The sequence below is a fragment of the Giraffa tippelskirchi genome, chromosome 10 (genome assembly GCF_054371585.1).
Source record: "Giraffa tippelskirchi isolate mGirTip1 chromosome 10, T2T-mGirTip1v1.2.pri, whole genome shotgun sequence".
Lineage (NCBI taxonomy): Eukaryota > Metazoa > Chordata > Mammalia > Artiodactyla > Giraffidae > Giraffa > Giraffa tippelskirchi.
Window position 1 is genome coordinate 150,316,614 of NC_137284.1, and position 13,093 is coordinate 150,329,706.

The 13,093-nt window shown below is 37.6% G+C and overlaps 1 protein-coding gene across 1 annotated transcript; it reads left to right on the forward strand.

Annotated features, from left to right (window-relative positions):
- Window positions 1-9,483: 9,483 nt before the first annotated feature.
- On the forward strand, window positions 9,484-12,329 carry LOC145523735 (olfactory receptor 2A1/2A42-like). Its single transcript, XM_081534522.1, has one exon. The coding sequence runs from the start codon at window positions 11,272-11,274 to the stop codon at window positions 12,202-12,204; it is 933 nt and encodes a 310-aa protein (XP_081390648.1). The 5' UTR covers window positions 9,484-11,271; the 3' UTR covers window positions 12,205-12,329.
- The last annotated feature ends 764 nt before the right edge of the window (window positions 12,330-13,093 follow it).

A 13,093-nucleotide genomic window follows, 5' to 3' on the forward strand; every position in this document is an offset into this window, starting at 1 on the left:
ACAGACTTAAGCGAGGTGTTTGTACAGTTACAAACATTTCCTCCTAGTGAAAAAAAATTTTTTAAGTGTCAGTATTTTGTGGCTAGATACATAGACAAACAAAACTTTAAGAAGTTTTTTAACCCGAGTTTTCTACTACTGGAAGAAAATAATACTATTTTAAGGGATATAAAAATAAATTGCATCCTTTGCTGATTATGTATTTTTAAATGTTATTTTGGAATATAGTCAAGTCCCAACAACTTGGAAAGTGATAAAACTTGGAGGTAAGTAAAGGCTTTTAAGCACAGTTACAGAAATGTTTCGACTGTAGGTTAAACCCTAGAGTAGACTGAAGAAATAAGTTCTGTCAAACTTTAGTAGCATTAAGCTCTGCTGAACAATTAAGAATTTGGGAGATTAAGAGAGACTGACTTCCCTGGTGGCTCAGACAGTAAAGTGTCTGACTACAATGCAGGAGACCTGGGTTCGATCCCTGGGTCAGGAAGATCCCCTGGAGAAGGAAATGGCAACCAACTCCAGTACTCTTGCCTGGAAAATCCCTTGGATGGAGGACCCTGTTAGGCTACAGTCCGTGGGGTCGCAAAGAGTCGGACACGACTGAGCGACTTCACTTCACTTCACTTCAAGAGAGACTAGTTAATAGTATCAAAGTTTTATTTATATTATTGAACAAATATCATTTCAACAAGGGAATCACTGTTCCTGTTTAATGTTTGTTGAGGTTAATGTTTAGTCCTTAATGAAGTTTATACTTAAGCCAGAAAATACTGTTCTAACCCTGTTAGTACAGTGATATCTAACTATATCTATGGGATATCTAACCATATCTGTGGGAATTTTTGACGATCAGACTATGAGATTATAATTAGAACATTAGTATTTATCCAGTGTGGGAATTTTTGACTGGGAGGTCATGGGCACTGAAGAATTGACTGACTCTCACATAACTCACAAGATAATCATGTTTAAGGTGGATGTCAATTTGAACCTTTATAATGATGGATATTTCTTCTCAGGAAAAGAATTACCTATACCCATTATCCAAGATCCTCCAATTTTCCTTTCAAAAATCTGAGAAATGAATAAAAAGAATCATGCTTCAATAAGCTTGGAGTCAGAGCTAATGCATTTCAATAATTCTAAAGGGTATTTTCTAAAATTAGAATGTTGTTCAGTTGCTCAGTCATGTCTGACTCTTGGCACACAACGGACTACAACAAGTATCCTCTGTCCTTCACCATCTCCCGAATCAGTGATGCCATCCAGCCATCTTGTCGTCTGTTGTCCCCTTCTCCTCCTGCCTTCAATCTTTCCCAGCATCAGGGTCTTTTCAATGAGTCAGCTCTTCGAATCAGGTGTCCAAAGTACTGGAGCGTCAGCTTCAGCATCAGTCCTTCCAATGAATATTCAGGACTGATTTCCTTTAGGATTGACTCCTTTGATCTCCTTACAGTCCAAGGGACTCTCAAGAGTCTTCTCCAACACCACAGTTTGAAAGCATCAGTTCTTCAGCGCTCAGCCTTCTTTATGGTTCAACTGTCACATCCATACATGACTACTGGAAAAACTATAGCTTTAACTATACAGACCTTTTTCGGCAAAGTAATGTCTCTGCTTTATAATACACTGTCTAGGTTTGTCCCAACTTTTCTTCCAAGGAGCAAGCATCTTTTAATTTCATAGATGCAGTCACCATCTGCAGTGATTTTGGAGTCCAAGAAAATAAAGTCAGTCACTGTTTCTACTATTTCCCCATCTATTTGCCATGAAGTGATGGGGACAGATGCCATGATCTTAGTTTTTTAAATGTTGAGTTTTAAGCCAGCTTTTTCACTCTCCTCTTTCACTTTCATCAAGAGGCTCTTTAGTTCTTCTTCATTTTCTGCCATAAGGGTGGTGTCATCTGCATATCTGTGGTTATTGGTATTTCTCCCAGCAATCTTGATTCTGGCTTGTGCTTCATCCAGCCTGGCATTTTGCATGATGTACTCTGCATATAGGTTAAATAAGCAGGGTGACAATATACAGCCTTAAGGTACTCCTTTCCCAATTTAGAACCAGTCCATTTTTCCATGTCTGGTTCTAACTGTTGCTTCCTGACCTGCATACGGGTTTCTCCGGAGGCAAATCAGGTGGTCTGGTATTCCCATCTCTTGAAGAATTTCACACAGTTGTTGTGATTCACACAGACAAAGGTATTAGCATAGTCAATGAAGCAGAAATAGATATTTTTCTTGAATTCCCTGGGTTTTTCTGTAATCCAGCAGATGTTGGCAATTTGATTTCTGCTTCCTCTGCCATTTCTAAAGCCAGCTTGTTCATCTGGATGTTCTCGGTTCACATACTGTTGAAGCCTAGCTTGAAGTATTTTGAGCATTACCTTGCTAGCATGTGAAATGAGCACAATTGTATGGTATCTTGAACATGTCTACTTTGCATTTGAGAACTTGTCACACCTGGTAATGTATTTTTGGCATGTTTATCATATATGATGGAATTCTCCATGCAAGAATGCTGGAGTAGGTAGCCATTCCCTTCTCTTGGTATTCTTCCCGACCCAGGGATTGAACCTTCATCTCCTGCATTGCAGATAGATTCTTTACCATCTGAGCCATGCTGGAAGCCCAAATTTAGAATAAATTGTGCCAAATAGGTCACAAGTCTCGTAATCAAAAAGCAATATCTACTAAGTAAAGTTTCTCTTTCTTGAGCAATGATCAGTAAGCAAATTCTGCTTTAAATTCCCATTTCTTAGTATTCCAAATGATATATTGAACTTTTGATCTTTCAACACATAATTACTCCAGAAATACACTTAATAAAAATGTTCTACAATTGTAACTTTCCATAAATTACAATTCCAAGACTTTCATGACTTTCTGAAGATAGGTTCATCCTTGACTTGGATATTTATTTTAGCAATTAAAAGCCACTAGTTATTTTTCAAAAACCATTAATTTGCAAACCAATTATTAAGATAATTTGGGAGGTGTTTATATTATCAATGTGTTGATTTTTATTTATTCTACTTTCAAATGGAAATTATCTTCAAATCCCAGTGGACCTTGCTATAACCATAATGGTTATTGTTGTTGTCCAGTTGCTAAGTCGTGTGCTACCCTTTGCAACCCCATGAACTTCAATGTCCCGGGCTTCCCTGTCGTTCACTATCTCCAGGAGTTTGCTCACATTCATGTCCATTGAGTTCATTATTCCATCCAACCATCTCATCCTCTATCACCCCCTTCTTCTCCTACCCTCAGTCTTTCCTAGCATCAGAATCTTAAGATCCGTGATTATAGAAAATGCCCAATGCTGACAGATAATATAAATTTTTGAGAACATATTTAGTGTAATTAAAAGATGACTATATTATGTATGTTATTTTCCTTTGTATACATTTATGTTTTGTATATTGTTACTCTGATCACCTTTAGAAGTTGTCCACAAGTTAAAAGCTATATCACCTTGATATGTAGAAAAATATTGTAATTTTGGGATGATACATTTCCCTACAGATTGTTTGGTATCATAAACATTTATATTTATTATTGTCTTAGTTAAATTTTTTACTTTTTATAATGGTCAAAAGAACATGGATAACTATGTCCTAATCTATTGTTTTCACAGTATTTTATTTTTCTTTTATGTATTATTTTCCTGATTTCCACATTTCCACAGGTCACCTGGAACATTAAAGAAAGAAAGGTCCCAATATTTATGGATTGTCTAATATGCACCTGGAATTTCACACAATTAGGAGCCAGCTTTGGTATCCCCAAATGTGTGTTTCTTCTCACAGTGGGTCTGTAGAGCAGGAACACAGGTGGACACGTTCTCAAAACTTGGTAACTGTGCCCAGTTTCCCCCAAGTTTACGTCACCATCCCAGCAAGTCAGGAATCACACTATAATGTACTTATTAGTTCTTAAATTGCCTGATTGATTGATGTGAGATTTCCAAAATAGCATTTTAACTCATTTATGTTCAGTAAAAGAATGCAGGAAAATACAAATAAATATGACAACATCTGAGATACAGAATATTCTCTCACTCCCAGAAGGGGCAGGAGATTGCTAAGGGAAGCTGTCTTGGGAAGGGTCCTTTCCTCCACTCCTCTTAGGGACTGGACTCTGAATGGAGATTAGAGTTTCTCAGAAAATCCTCCCCTGGGCAGTATCTAATAAGACCCCCTGGGAAACCTTTTCCCTGTGGACTCCCCAATCCATTCCCTGCCTCCACAACCAGCTCTCTGCAGTATCTCCACACTTGAGTGGTTACTTGGAATCAACTGCTTTTTCAGGGTGCGTTCTGCCCACCTCTGCTCCACACAAGGGACCCCGATCACACTGGAAGAAGTTGAACTACAGAGGTTAATGCCAGGAGCTTATTCCACGTCACATGAGTTCAGCTTCCTTACGGGTTCAGCTGAACCATCTGGAGACTTGAGAACCACAGCAGTGCTGGGATTCATGAAATCCAAATAATGCCGAGCATTCAGGGACTGTAATGAGTGATGTTTTCTCAGGGGTGTGCCCTGGGGCTGTCTGTGTTTCCTAATCTTGTCCTGCTGGGGATGAGAAGAGACACAGAAGAGGAGAGTTGCTCTGTCCCCCTCCCCAGGGGAGGTGGGCACGCGCTGCATGTCACAGACCACCCCTTCCAGGGAACCCTCTAGAGCTACAGCAAGGTTGAGCCCATCAGAGAATAAACCTCCTTTTCTGAGGATCTGGTCCCATTTCCAATCTGGAATAGAGGTGAGGGCTCTACAGCTCCCATAGAAGCTCCCCAAGGCAGGACCCCATCCAGCCTTCACGTGCTTTCCTCTTCTGAGATCTTGAGTCCAAATGGGGGTGCTAACCAGGTTGCCTTATTTTATTTTACCATTTATTTATCTTAGATTTGATGTGGCATGTAGTTTTTTTATTATTATTATTAACTATCACTGCTACCACTACAAGTCTCAGAAAGAGAAATAAATATTCTCTGTTAATGCTAAAAATACATGCTCATCATTCATATTCTGTATGAGTAGCGTCAGTAGGAAATTAGATGTAGATTTTATAAACAAAGGATGTAAGGGTGTCTAGGATTTGGCCAATTTTGTGTTATTGGTGGGGAAATATCCATGCAATAAAGATTTACTTGAAAAAGATGACACTAAAAAATAGAAGTAAAAAATTACTGTATTGTGGATTTAGATGGAACATTTGGAAATTTTCCAAGCTGAAGAAAACCATTGTAGGTATATTATGGAAAGGTGTTGCTTTTCAGGATTATAAGAATATTGTTTATTGTATAAATTATGCATTTATAATTATTGTGGGCATAGTCATAATATATACTAAATCTATGAGAACATGTTTATTACAATGCATTTGGCTTCATAGCCAAATGGACACTAAATTCATGTCTTATATTTATCTTTCATTAAATGTAGCATTAAAGGCTATCAGGCAGCTAGAATGTACTCAATAAGTATGAGTAATTTACATTTTCTATAGGTTGGAGGATAAGTTTTTGTGATGGGGATGGAAAGAAAGGGACCAAGATGTTAAGAAGTGGAATAGCAAGGAAGGAGAAGGATGAGATCATCAATAATTCTTTATATTTTCTTTTTATAGGATGTTTCCATTTTATGTGCACATTTTTAATTTATATCCCCACTCTTTCTCCTGAAGCATATTTTCACAGTCATGTCTTCACAGAGCCCAGAACCATCAACCTGCTTCATTATGTACTTCCACAGTACCTGGTATATAGAAAGCACTCAATAGTATGATCAGTTATGAAATTGACAGTTCTTCTCTATGCTTAGCAGTAGTTCTTGTATCTGGGAAAAGTCACTTATCAGTCCTTACCCCATACAACAACTTTGCGAGGCCTTGGCTTAGCCCTCGTAAGCACTAAGATGAATTAGTTTTCAGTTCTTCCTTGTTACTTGAAAGTAAACACCCTTGCAGTTCAACTGAGCTACCGATAGATATGGGTGATCATCGTAGGAGTTCTGCTTCACACATGCCTGCTACTTTAGAAAAGAACTTTCCAGCTCCCTATTGCTTCAAGATATACTTTTTAAGATACAAATTTCATCAGGTTCTGATGTTTTATTTATATATGAAATGATTTCCTACTTAAATATTTACTTTAGAACTTTAGAGTTGCCTGATTATTTATTAACCAAATAATCATTTGCCATTTTTTGTAACTCTAGGACTGTACATATATAAATTAATAGACATCACTATGCTTGTAAGGTATGTTTGGGACTAGGATACTTCCCCTTTGACCCCACCAGCAGTTTAATCTGTTTGCATCCCATTTGACTGTCTTTAACTAATATTAGATATGTAGATAGCAAATAAAAATAAGAAAAAATAAAGGAGAAGTGTATCCAAAATTTACTTACTTAAAACACTTTATAAATTCTTTAGTTATTCTTATTAAAATTTGAAAATTCTATTTTAGTTCAAATCATCAGGGTGAAATTGTTTTGAATTTCTATACTTTCTTTGGGACAAATGAGCTGAACTTGAAATAATGATAGTAGAATATATTTTAAAAGACACTAGATCTGAGATAAGGGCATCACGATTTAGATGTTTACTCATTTGTTTATGTTTATTACTTTGTCATTCAACAAATATTTATTAACTGCCAGGGGTATAAAAATGAATAAGCCTATTCTTGTGCTTTAAAGTAAATCAAATTGGAAATAAATATGGCTACCATGATTAAAAGAATATTCATGCATTCTGATCTTTTTTATCTGTCTTTCAATTTCACTATAAAAAAAATCATGGTTTGTACTGTATTTCTTTTTCCATTTATATTTACCTGTGAAGGAAAACTGGAAAAGGAAATTGCTGTTTTAGGAGGGGATGGATTCAAATATATTGTATATCTTTCACAGCCAAATATTCTTGCATGTTTTATGTGCTTAAAAAATATAGAAAATTTGTTAATCACAGAAATGTTTAATATTAACCTAAAATCAAATACTATAAAGAAAGCTGAGCACAGAAGAATTGATGCTTTTGAACTGTGGTGTTAGAGAAGACTCTTGAGAGTCCCTTGGACTGCAAGGAGATCCAACCAGCCCATCCTAAAGGAAATCAGCCCTGGGTGTTCATTGGAAGGACTGATGTTGAAGCTGAAACTCCAATATTTTGGCCACCTGATGCGAAGAGCTAACTCATTTGAAAAGACCCGGATGTTGGGAAAGATTGAAGGCAGGAGGAGAAAGGGATAACAGAGGATGAGATGGTTGCATGGCATCACCAACTCACTGGACATGAGTTTGGGTAAACTCCGGGAGTTTGTGATGGACAGGGAGGCCTGGCGTGCTCCGGTTCATGGGGTTGCAAAGAGTCGGACACGACTGAGCGAGTGAACTGAACTGAAAAGTCAAATAATCCCTGGTCATATATAAGGACTTTTTACTGTATTCCTTAGGTTACTTTTGTGTCCAGGCAACTTGACAACTTATGAATAATGCTTAGGAGGAAACAGACATCTCATCTGTAGTTGTTAGGAATGGATCCATTTCTTTCCCTGAGTTTTGCTTTAGTGAGGTTACCTTGGTCCAGGGTCTGGTCCTCACTTTTTAGATCCAGCTTTGGAAAGTGTTCAGGAACTACATCCACTATGTAAACCACAATCAGATAATGCATAAGCCAGAACATCTAAATGTTCATTCATTTAAAATTTGAAATGCAGTTGCATAATAAGCAAACAACTTTGCTGATTGATGCATTCCTCTTCTTCCTTAGTGGCTCAGCTGGTAAAGAATCCACCTGCAGTGTGGAAGACCTGGGTTCGATCCCTGGCTTGGAAAAATCCCCTGGAGAAGGGAAAGGCTACCCATTCCAGTATTCTGGCCTGAAGAATTCCATGGACTGAATAATCCATGGGGTTGCAAAGAGTTGGACACCACTGAGCATTCTCTTAAGTGTTAAGACTTAAGTTAAGTGGTAAACTGGTGAACACAAAATCAGAGCAGGAAGGGCTAATAAGGAATCTTACTGACTAGCGTTCTTGAGTACTGGTCGTCCAAACCATCCATCTAGACTGTAGACATAGAATTGCCTGATGCGTAGACTCCTGTGTCAACTGGTCAGGCTTTCCTTTCCCTGAAGGTCTTTAAGATGCACAGACAGCGCCGCCTCTCTGACCTTATGTCTGTGCTCTGTACTGAGCAGCTTCTTTCTTTCACCCACAGTCTTTCTCTAACAGGTAACTCACTCAAGTGACTACATTTGGGTTCAGTTGCATCTTTCTGTCCTGCCCCCCAGATACTGTTTCAAAGCACCTTAGATGGACTTCTGGAGACTCCCCAAACTCTTTAGTCATATGTTTCTTGATATTATCTTGTTTTTACCTATAGGTTGTTATTCTCATCACTTCAGTATACGTTTCCAAGTTGCTCTCTCAAAATTCAATTCCATCTCTTACATCCATGTTGATATCTCCACTGATATTGAGGACAGCAAAATTAGGGCATGGCCAAAAACAGCACCTTTTTTCACACTAATCCTAAAAATGTAGCTAAACCTCAAATTACTTTTTTTTGCAATGGCACTGACAAATGTTTGCACTAGAAATAATGTTGAATTTTGACATAGTTTCTTGAGGAAACTATTATCCAAGATACAAGGTAAGAAAAAAATGTTTAATTTACCAAACCACAAATTCATAGACTAGATATCTTAGCACTAACATACTAATGCTGCCATTAGTCAAGAGGCAAGCTGAATTTATCATTGTTTCTGTTAGATACTTATAAAGAATGTATCAATCTGTATTGCTGATTTCAGTCACTATTTTTTTTTTGTTTAAATGGTAATATGTTTTGGATTTCAGATATAAAACATTTCCCAAATATGAAAGATTGAATTAATAGCAAGATGAGTCTAGTTCCTGATTCTAGGCTATGATCAATCTTATTTTCTTTTAAAAAAATGTTTTCCAGTTTTATTGAGATATCATTAACATATAGTATTATCTAAATTTAAGGTATATACTGTAATGATTTGAGTTACAAATATTGTAAAATGATCACCACAATAAATCTAGTAAATATCTATCATAGCACATAGTTAATTAGTACTCTAGTATAAAATAATTTTTTTTAATTTTAAAACTAAAAAATAAATTTAAAAATCCATCTCACATACTGATAACCGAAAAAAGAGAAACTGTGTTTTTGCTTGTGGTTAGAAGTCATAGGGTTTTGACTCTCTTACACCTTTTAAATACACCATAGAGTAATGTTAATTATATTCATTATGTTAACTATAGTCACTAGTACTTATTCATCTTATAACTAGAAGTTTGTCCCTATTGAGTGTGTTCATCTAGTTTCCCCTCCATACCTACCCTTCAATCCTGGTAACCACAAATTTAATCCCTTGTCTATCAGTTTGGTGGTTGTTTTTTAGCTCCTGCATATAAATGAGGTCATGCAGTATTTGTCTTTCTCTGTCTCATTTATTTCACTAAGCATAATGCCCTCAAGGTCCATTCATGTCAGAAATGGCGAGATTCCCTTCTTTTATGGCTGAATACACACACACACTCTCTCTCTCTACTTCTTTATCCTCTCATCTGTTGATGAACACGTAGGTTATTTCCATGTCATGACTATTGTGAGTAATGCTGATGTGAACATGGGGGTACAGATAACTTTTTGAGTTAGTGTTTTTTTTTTCCTTCAGATAAATGCCCAGGAGAAATTGCTAGATCGTATGGTAATTCCATTTTTATTTTCAGGGAAAACCTATTGTTTTTCACAGTAACTGCAAAAATTTTCACTTCCACCAACAGTGTAAAAGGGTTCCCTTTTCTTCACATCTTTGTCAACATTTGTCATCTCTTATCTTTTTGATCATAACCATTCTAACAGGCATGATGTGGTTTGTCACTGTGATATTGATTTCATTTGTCTGATATTGAGTGATACTGAGTAACTTTTCAGGTAACTGTTGGTTATCTGTATGTATTTGGGAAAAAGTCCATTCAGGTTCTTTATCCACATTTAGATTGGATTATTTGCTTTTTTGCTGCTGAGTTGTATGGGTTTTTTTTAATATATATTTTGAATATCAACCCCTTGTTCAATATATATGGTTTGAAAGTAGCTTTTCCCATGCCTTATGTTATCTTTTCATTGTGTTAATCTTTTCATTTTTTTGCTGTGCAGAAACTTTTTAGTTTGAGGTAGTTCCACTTGCTTATTTTTTATTTTGCTTTGGATGTTATGTCAAAAAATTCATTGCCAAGAGCCATGTCAAGGATCTTTTATTTTATGTTTTATTTATTTCTTTGTAGTTTCAGTTCTTATGGTTAAGACTTTAATCCACTGTGTGCTAGTTTTTGTGAGTGGTATAAGATAGGAGTCTAATTTAATTCTTTTATATGTGAATATCCAATTTGCACATTTACTGAAGAGACTGTCTTTTCTCCACTGAGTATTCTTGGCTCCCTTGTTAAATATTAGTTGAATATATTTGCAGGGATTTATTTCTGTGCTCTCAATCCTGTTTAATTGGTCTGTGTTTCTGTTTTTATGCCAGTAATGTATTGTTTTGACTACTGTAACTTTGTAATATATCTTGAGATCTAGCAGTAGAAAGCCTTAAGCTTTGTTCTTCTTTCTCAGGATTGCCTTGGCTATTCTGGGATTTTGGCAATTCCTTAAAAATCTAGGATTATTTTTCTAGTTCTGTTAGAAATACCATTGAAATTTTGATAGGGGCTGCACTGAATCCACCTATGGCTTTTGGTAACGTGTACTAATTCTTCTAATCTATGAACATGGGATTTAGATGCCAATTATTTATGATTCTTTCTACTACTGGGTAGTCTCCTACTGATTTGGACATAAGTAGCTCTGAGACAATCCATATTTCATGATCATCTTCTTTGTAATCTAGTTTGATATTTCTTAATTTCAGGACAGTGTCAGTGGCTCTAGGTAAGTCTTTATTGATGACATATTTCTCTTCTGTAAAACTGAATATTAAGATTGAGAATTTAGTTGATTGAACACTTAACTTTATTTAGATAGATAAGCCTGTCTTTCTTTCCTTTTTTGCTTCCTTCTTCCTTCCTTTCCCCCTTCCCTAACCTTTCTATTATTTCTTTCCTTATTTATAATTCAATCAGTTCTTAAAGATGTTTATTAATAGTTCTCCATATACTAAAAATATATGAAGTATTAAATAAAATACATGTCACATAGCTGCCGGGTTCTCTCTTAATAGTGAAATGGAGAAAAATCAGACGATGGTTACAGAGTTCATCCTACTGGGATTTTGTCTTGGTCCAAGGATCCACTTATTCCTTTTTGGGCTCTTCTTCCTGTTGTATATCTTCACCCTTCTGGGGAACGGGGTCATCCTGGGGCTCATCTCACTGGACTCCAGACTGCACAGCCCCATGTACTTCTTCATCTCACACCTGGCCATCGTTGACATGGCCTATGCCTGCAACACGGTGCCCCAGATGCTGGTCAACCTCCTGAGTCCAGCCAAGCCCATCTCCTTTGCTGGCTGCATCACACAGACCTTTCTTTTTCTGACTTTTGCTCTGACAGAATGTCTGCTCCTGGTGGTGATGTCCTATGATCGGTACGTGGCCATCTGCCACCCCCTACGTTACTCTGTTATCATGAGCTGGAGAGTCTGCATCAGCCTGGTGGTGACTTCCTGGACATGTGGCTCCCTCCTGGCCCTGGTCCATGTGGGTCTCGTCCTGAAGCTGCCCTTCTGTGGGCCTCATGAAATCAACCACTTCTTCTGTGAAATCTTGTCTGTCCTCAAGCTGGCCTGCGCTGACACTAAGCTGAACCAAGTTGTCATTTTTGCTGCTTCTGTGTTTGTCTTAGTCGGGCCCCTCTGCCTGGTGCTGGTCTCCTATGCGCGCATCCTGGTTGCCATCCTGAGGATCCAGTCAGGTGAGGGCTGCAGGAAGGCCTTCTTCACCTGCTCCTCCCACCTTTGCGTGGTTGGGCTCTTCTTTGGCAGTGCCATCGTCATGTACATGGCCCCCAAGTCCCGCCACCCTGAGGAGCAGCAGAAGATCCTTTCCCTGTTTTACAGTTTCTTCAACCCCATGCTGAACCCGCTGATCTACAGCCTGAGGAATGCAGAGGTCAAGGGTGCCCTGAGGAGAGCGCTGTTCAAGGAAAGTCATCTCTAACTGGAATGATATTTGAATCCACAAACGTTCTCTGCTCTCTTACCTATGCCTTGATGACACAAGAATAACACTTCCCTCTTCCTTTGAAGGAAAAGTTTTAAATATATTGCATTCATTGATTTTTCTATCAGATGTGATTTTATTGTTGTTTTCAGTTGCTAAGCATGTCCCATGAACTCCATGAACTGCACTCCAGGCTTCCCTGTCTTTCACTATCACCCAGAGTTTGCTGAAACTCATGTGCATTGAGTCAGTGATGTCATCCAACCATCTCATCTTCCGTCACCCACTTCTCCTGTCCTCAGTCTTTCCCAGCATCAGAGTCTTCCAATGAGTCAGCTCTTCCCACCAAGTGGCCAAAGTATTGGAGCTTCAGCTTCCGCATCAGTCCTTCCAGTGAATATTCAGGGTTGATTTCCTTTGGAATTTACTGGTTTGATCTCCTTGCAGTCCAAGGGACTCTCAAGAGTTTAAGGCAGCAACACAATTCAAAAGCAAGTTCTTTGGCACTCACCCTTCTTTATGGTCCAACTCTCACATCAGTATGTAACTACTGGAAAAAGCATAGCTTGGCTTATACTATGATCTTTTTCTTGATTGCTCTGAATTTAATATCTCTGAAATTAACATTTATTTAAATTGATTTCCTGAGTCTTCAAAGTTGAATACAGTCTTTCCACTTTCCTGCCCTAACTGTATTAGCTCACCAGTTTAATAGGTCACAAGATTTATAAGAAAAAAGAAAGTTATGAAGGGAAGTGATCTTCAAAACCTGGAACCACACTTGTCCACTCTACAAAAATTACACTCCCCCTGTTCAAGAGTAAGTCAGAGATGTCTAGTTAGTTGTGCTACATTATGTTGAAAAATCTCATATGAAAATTACTGA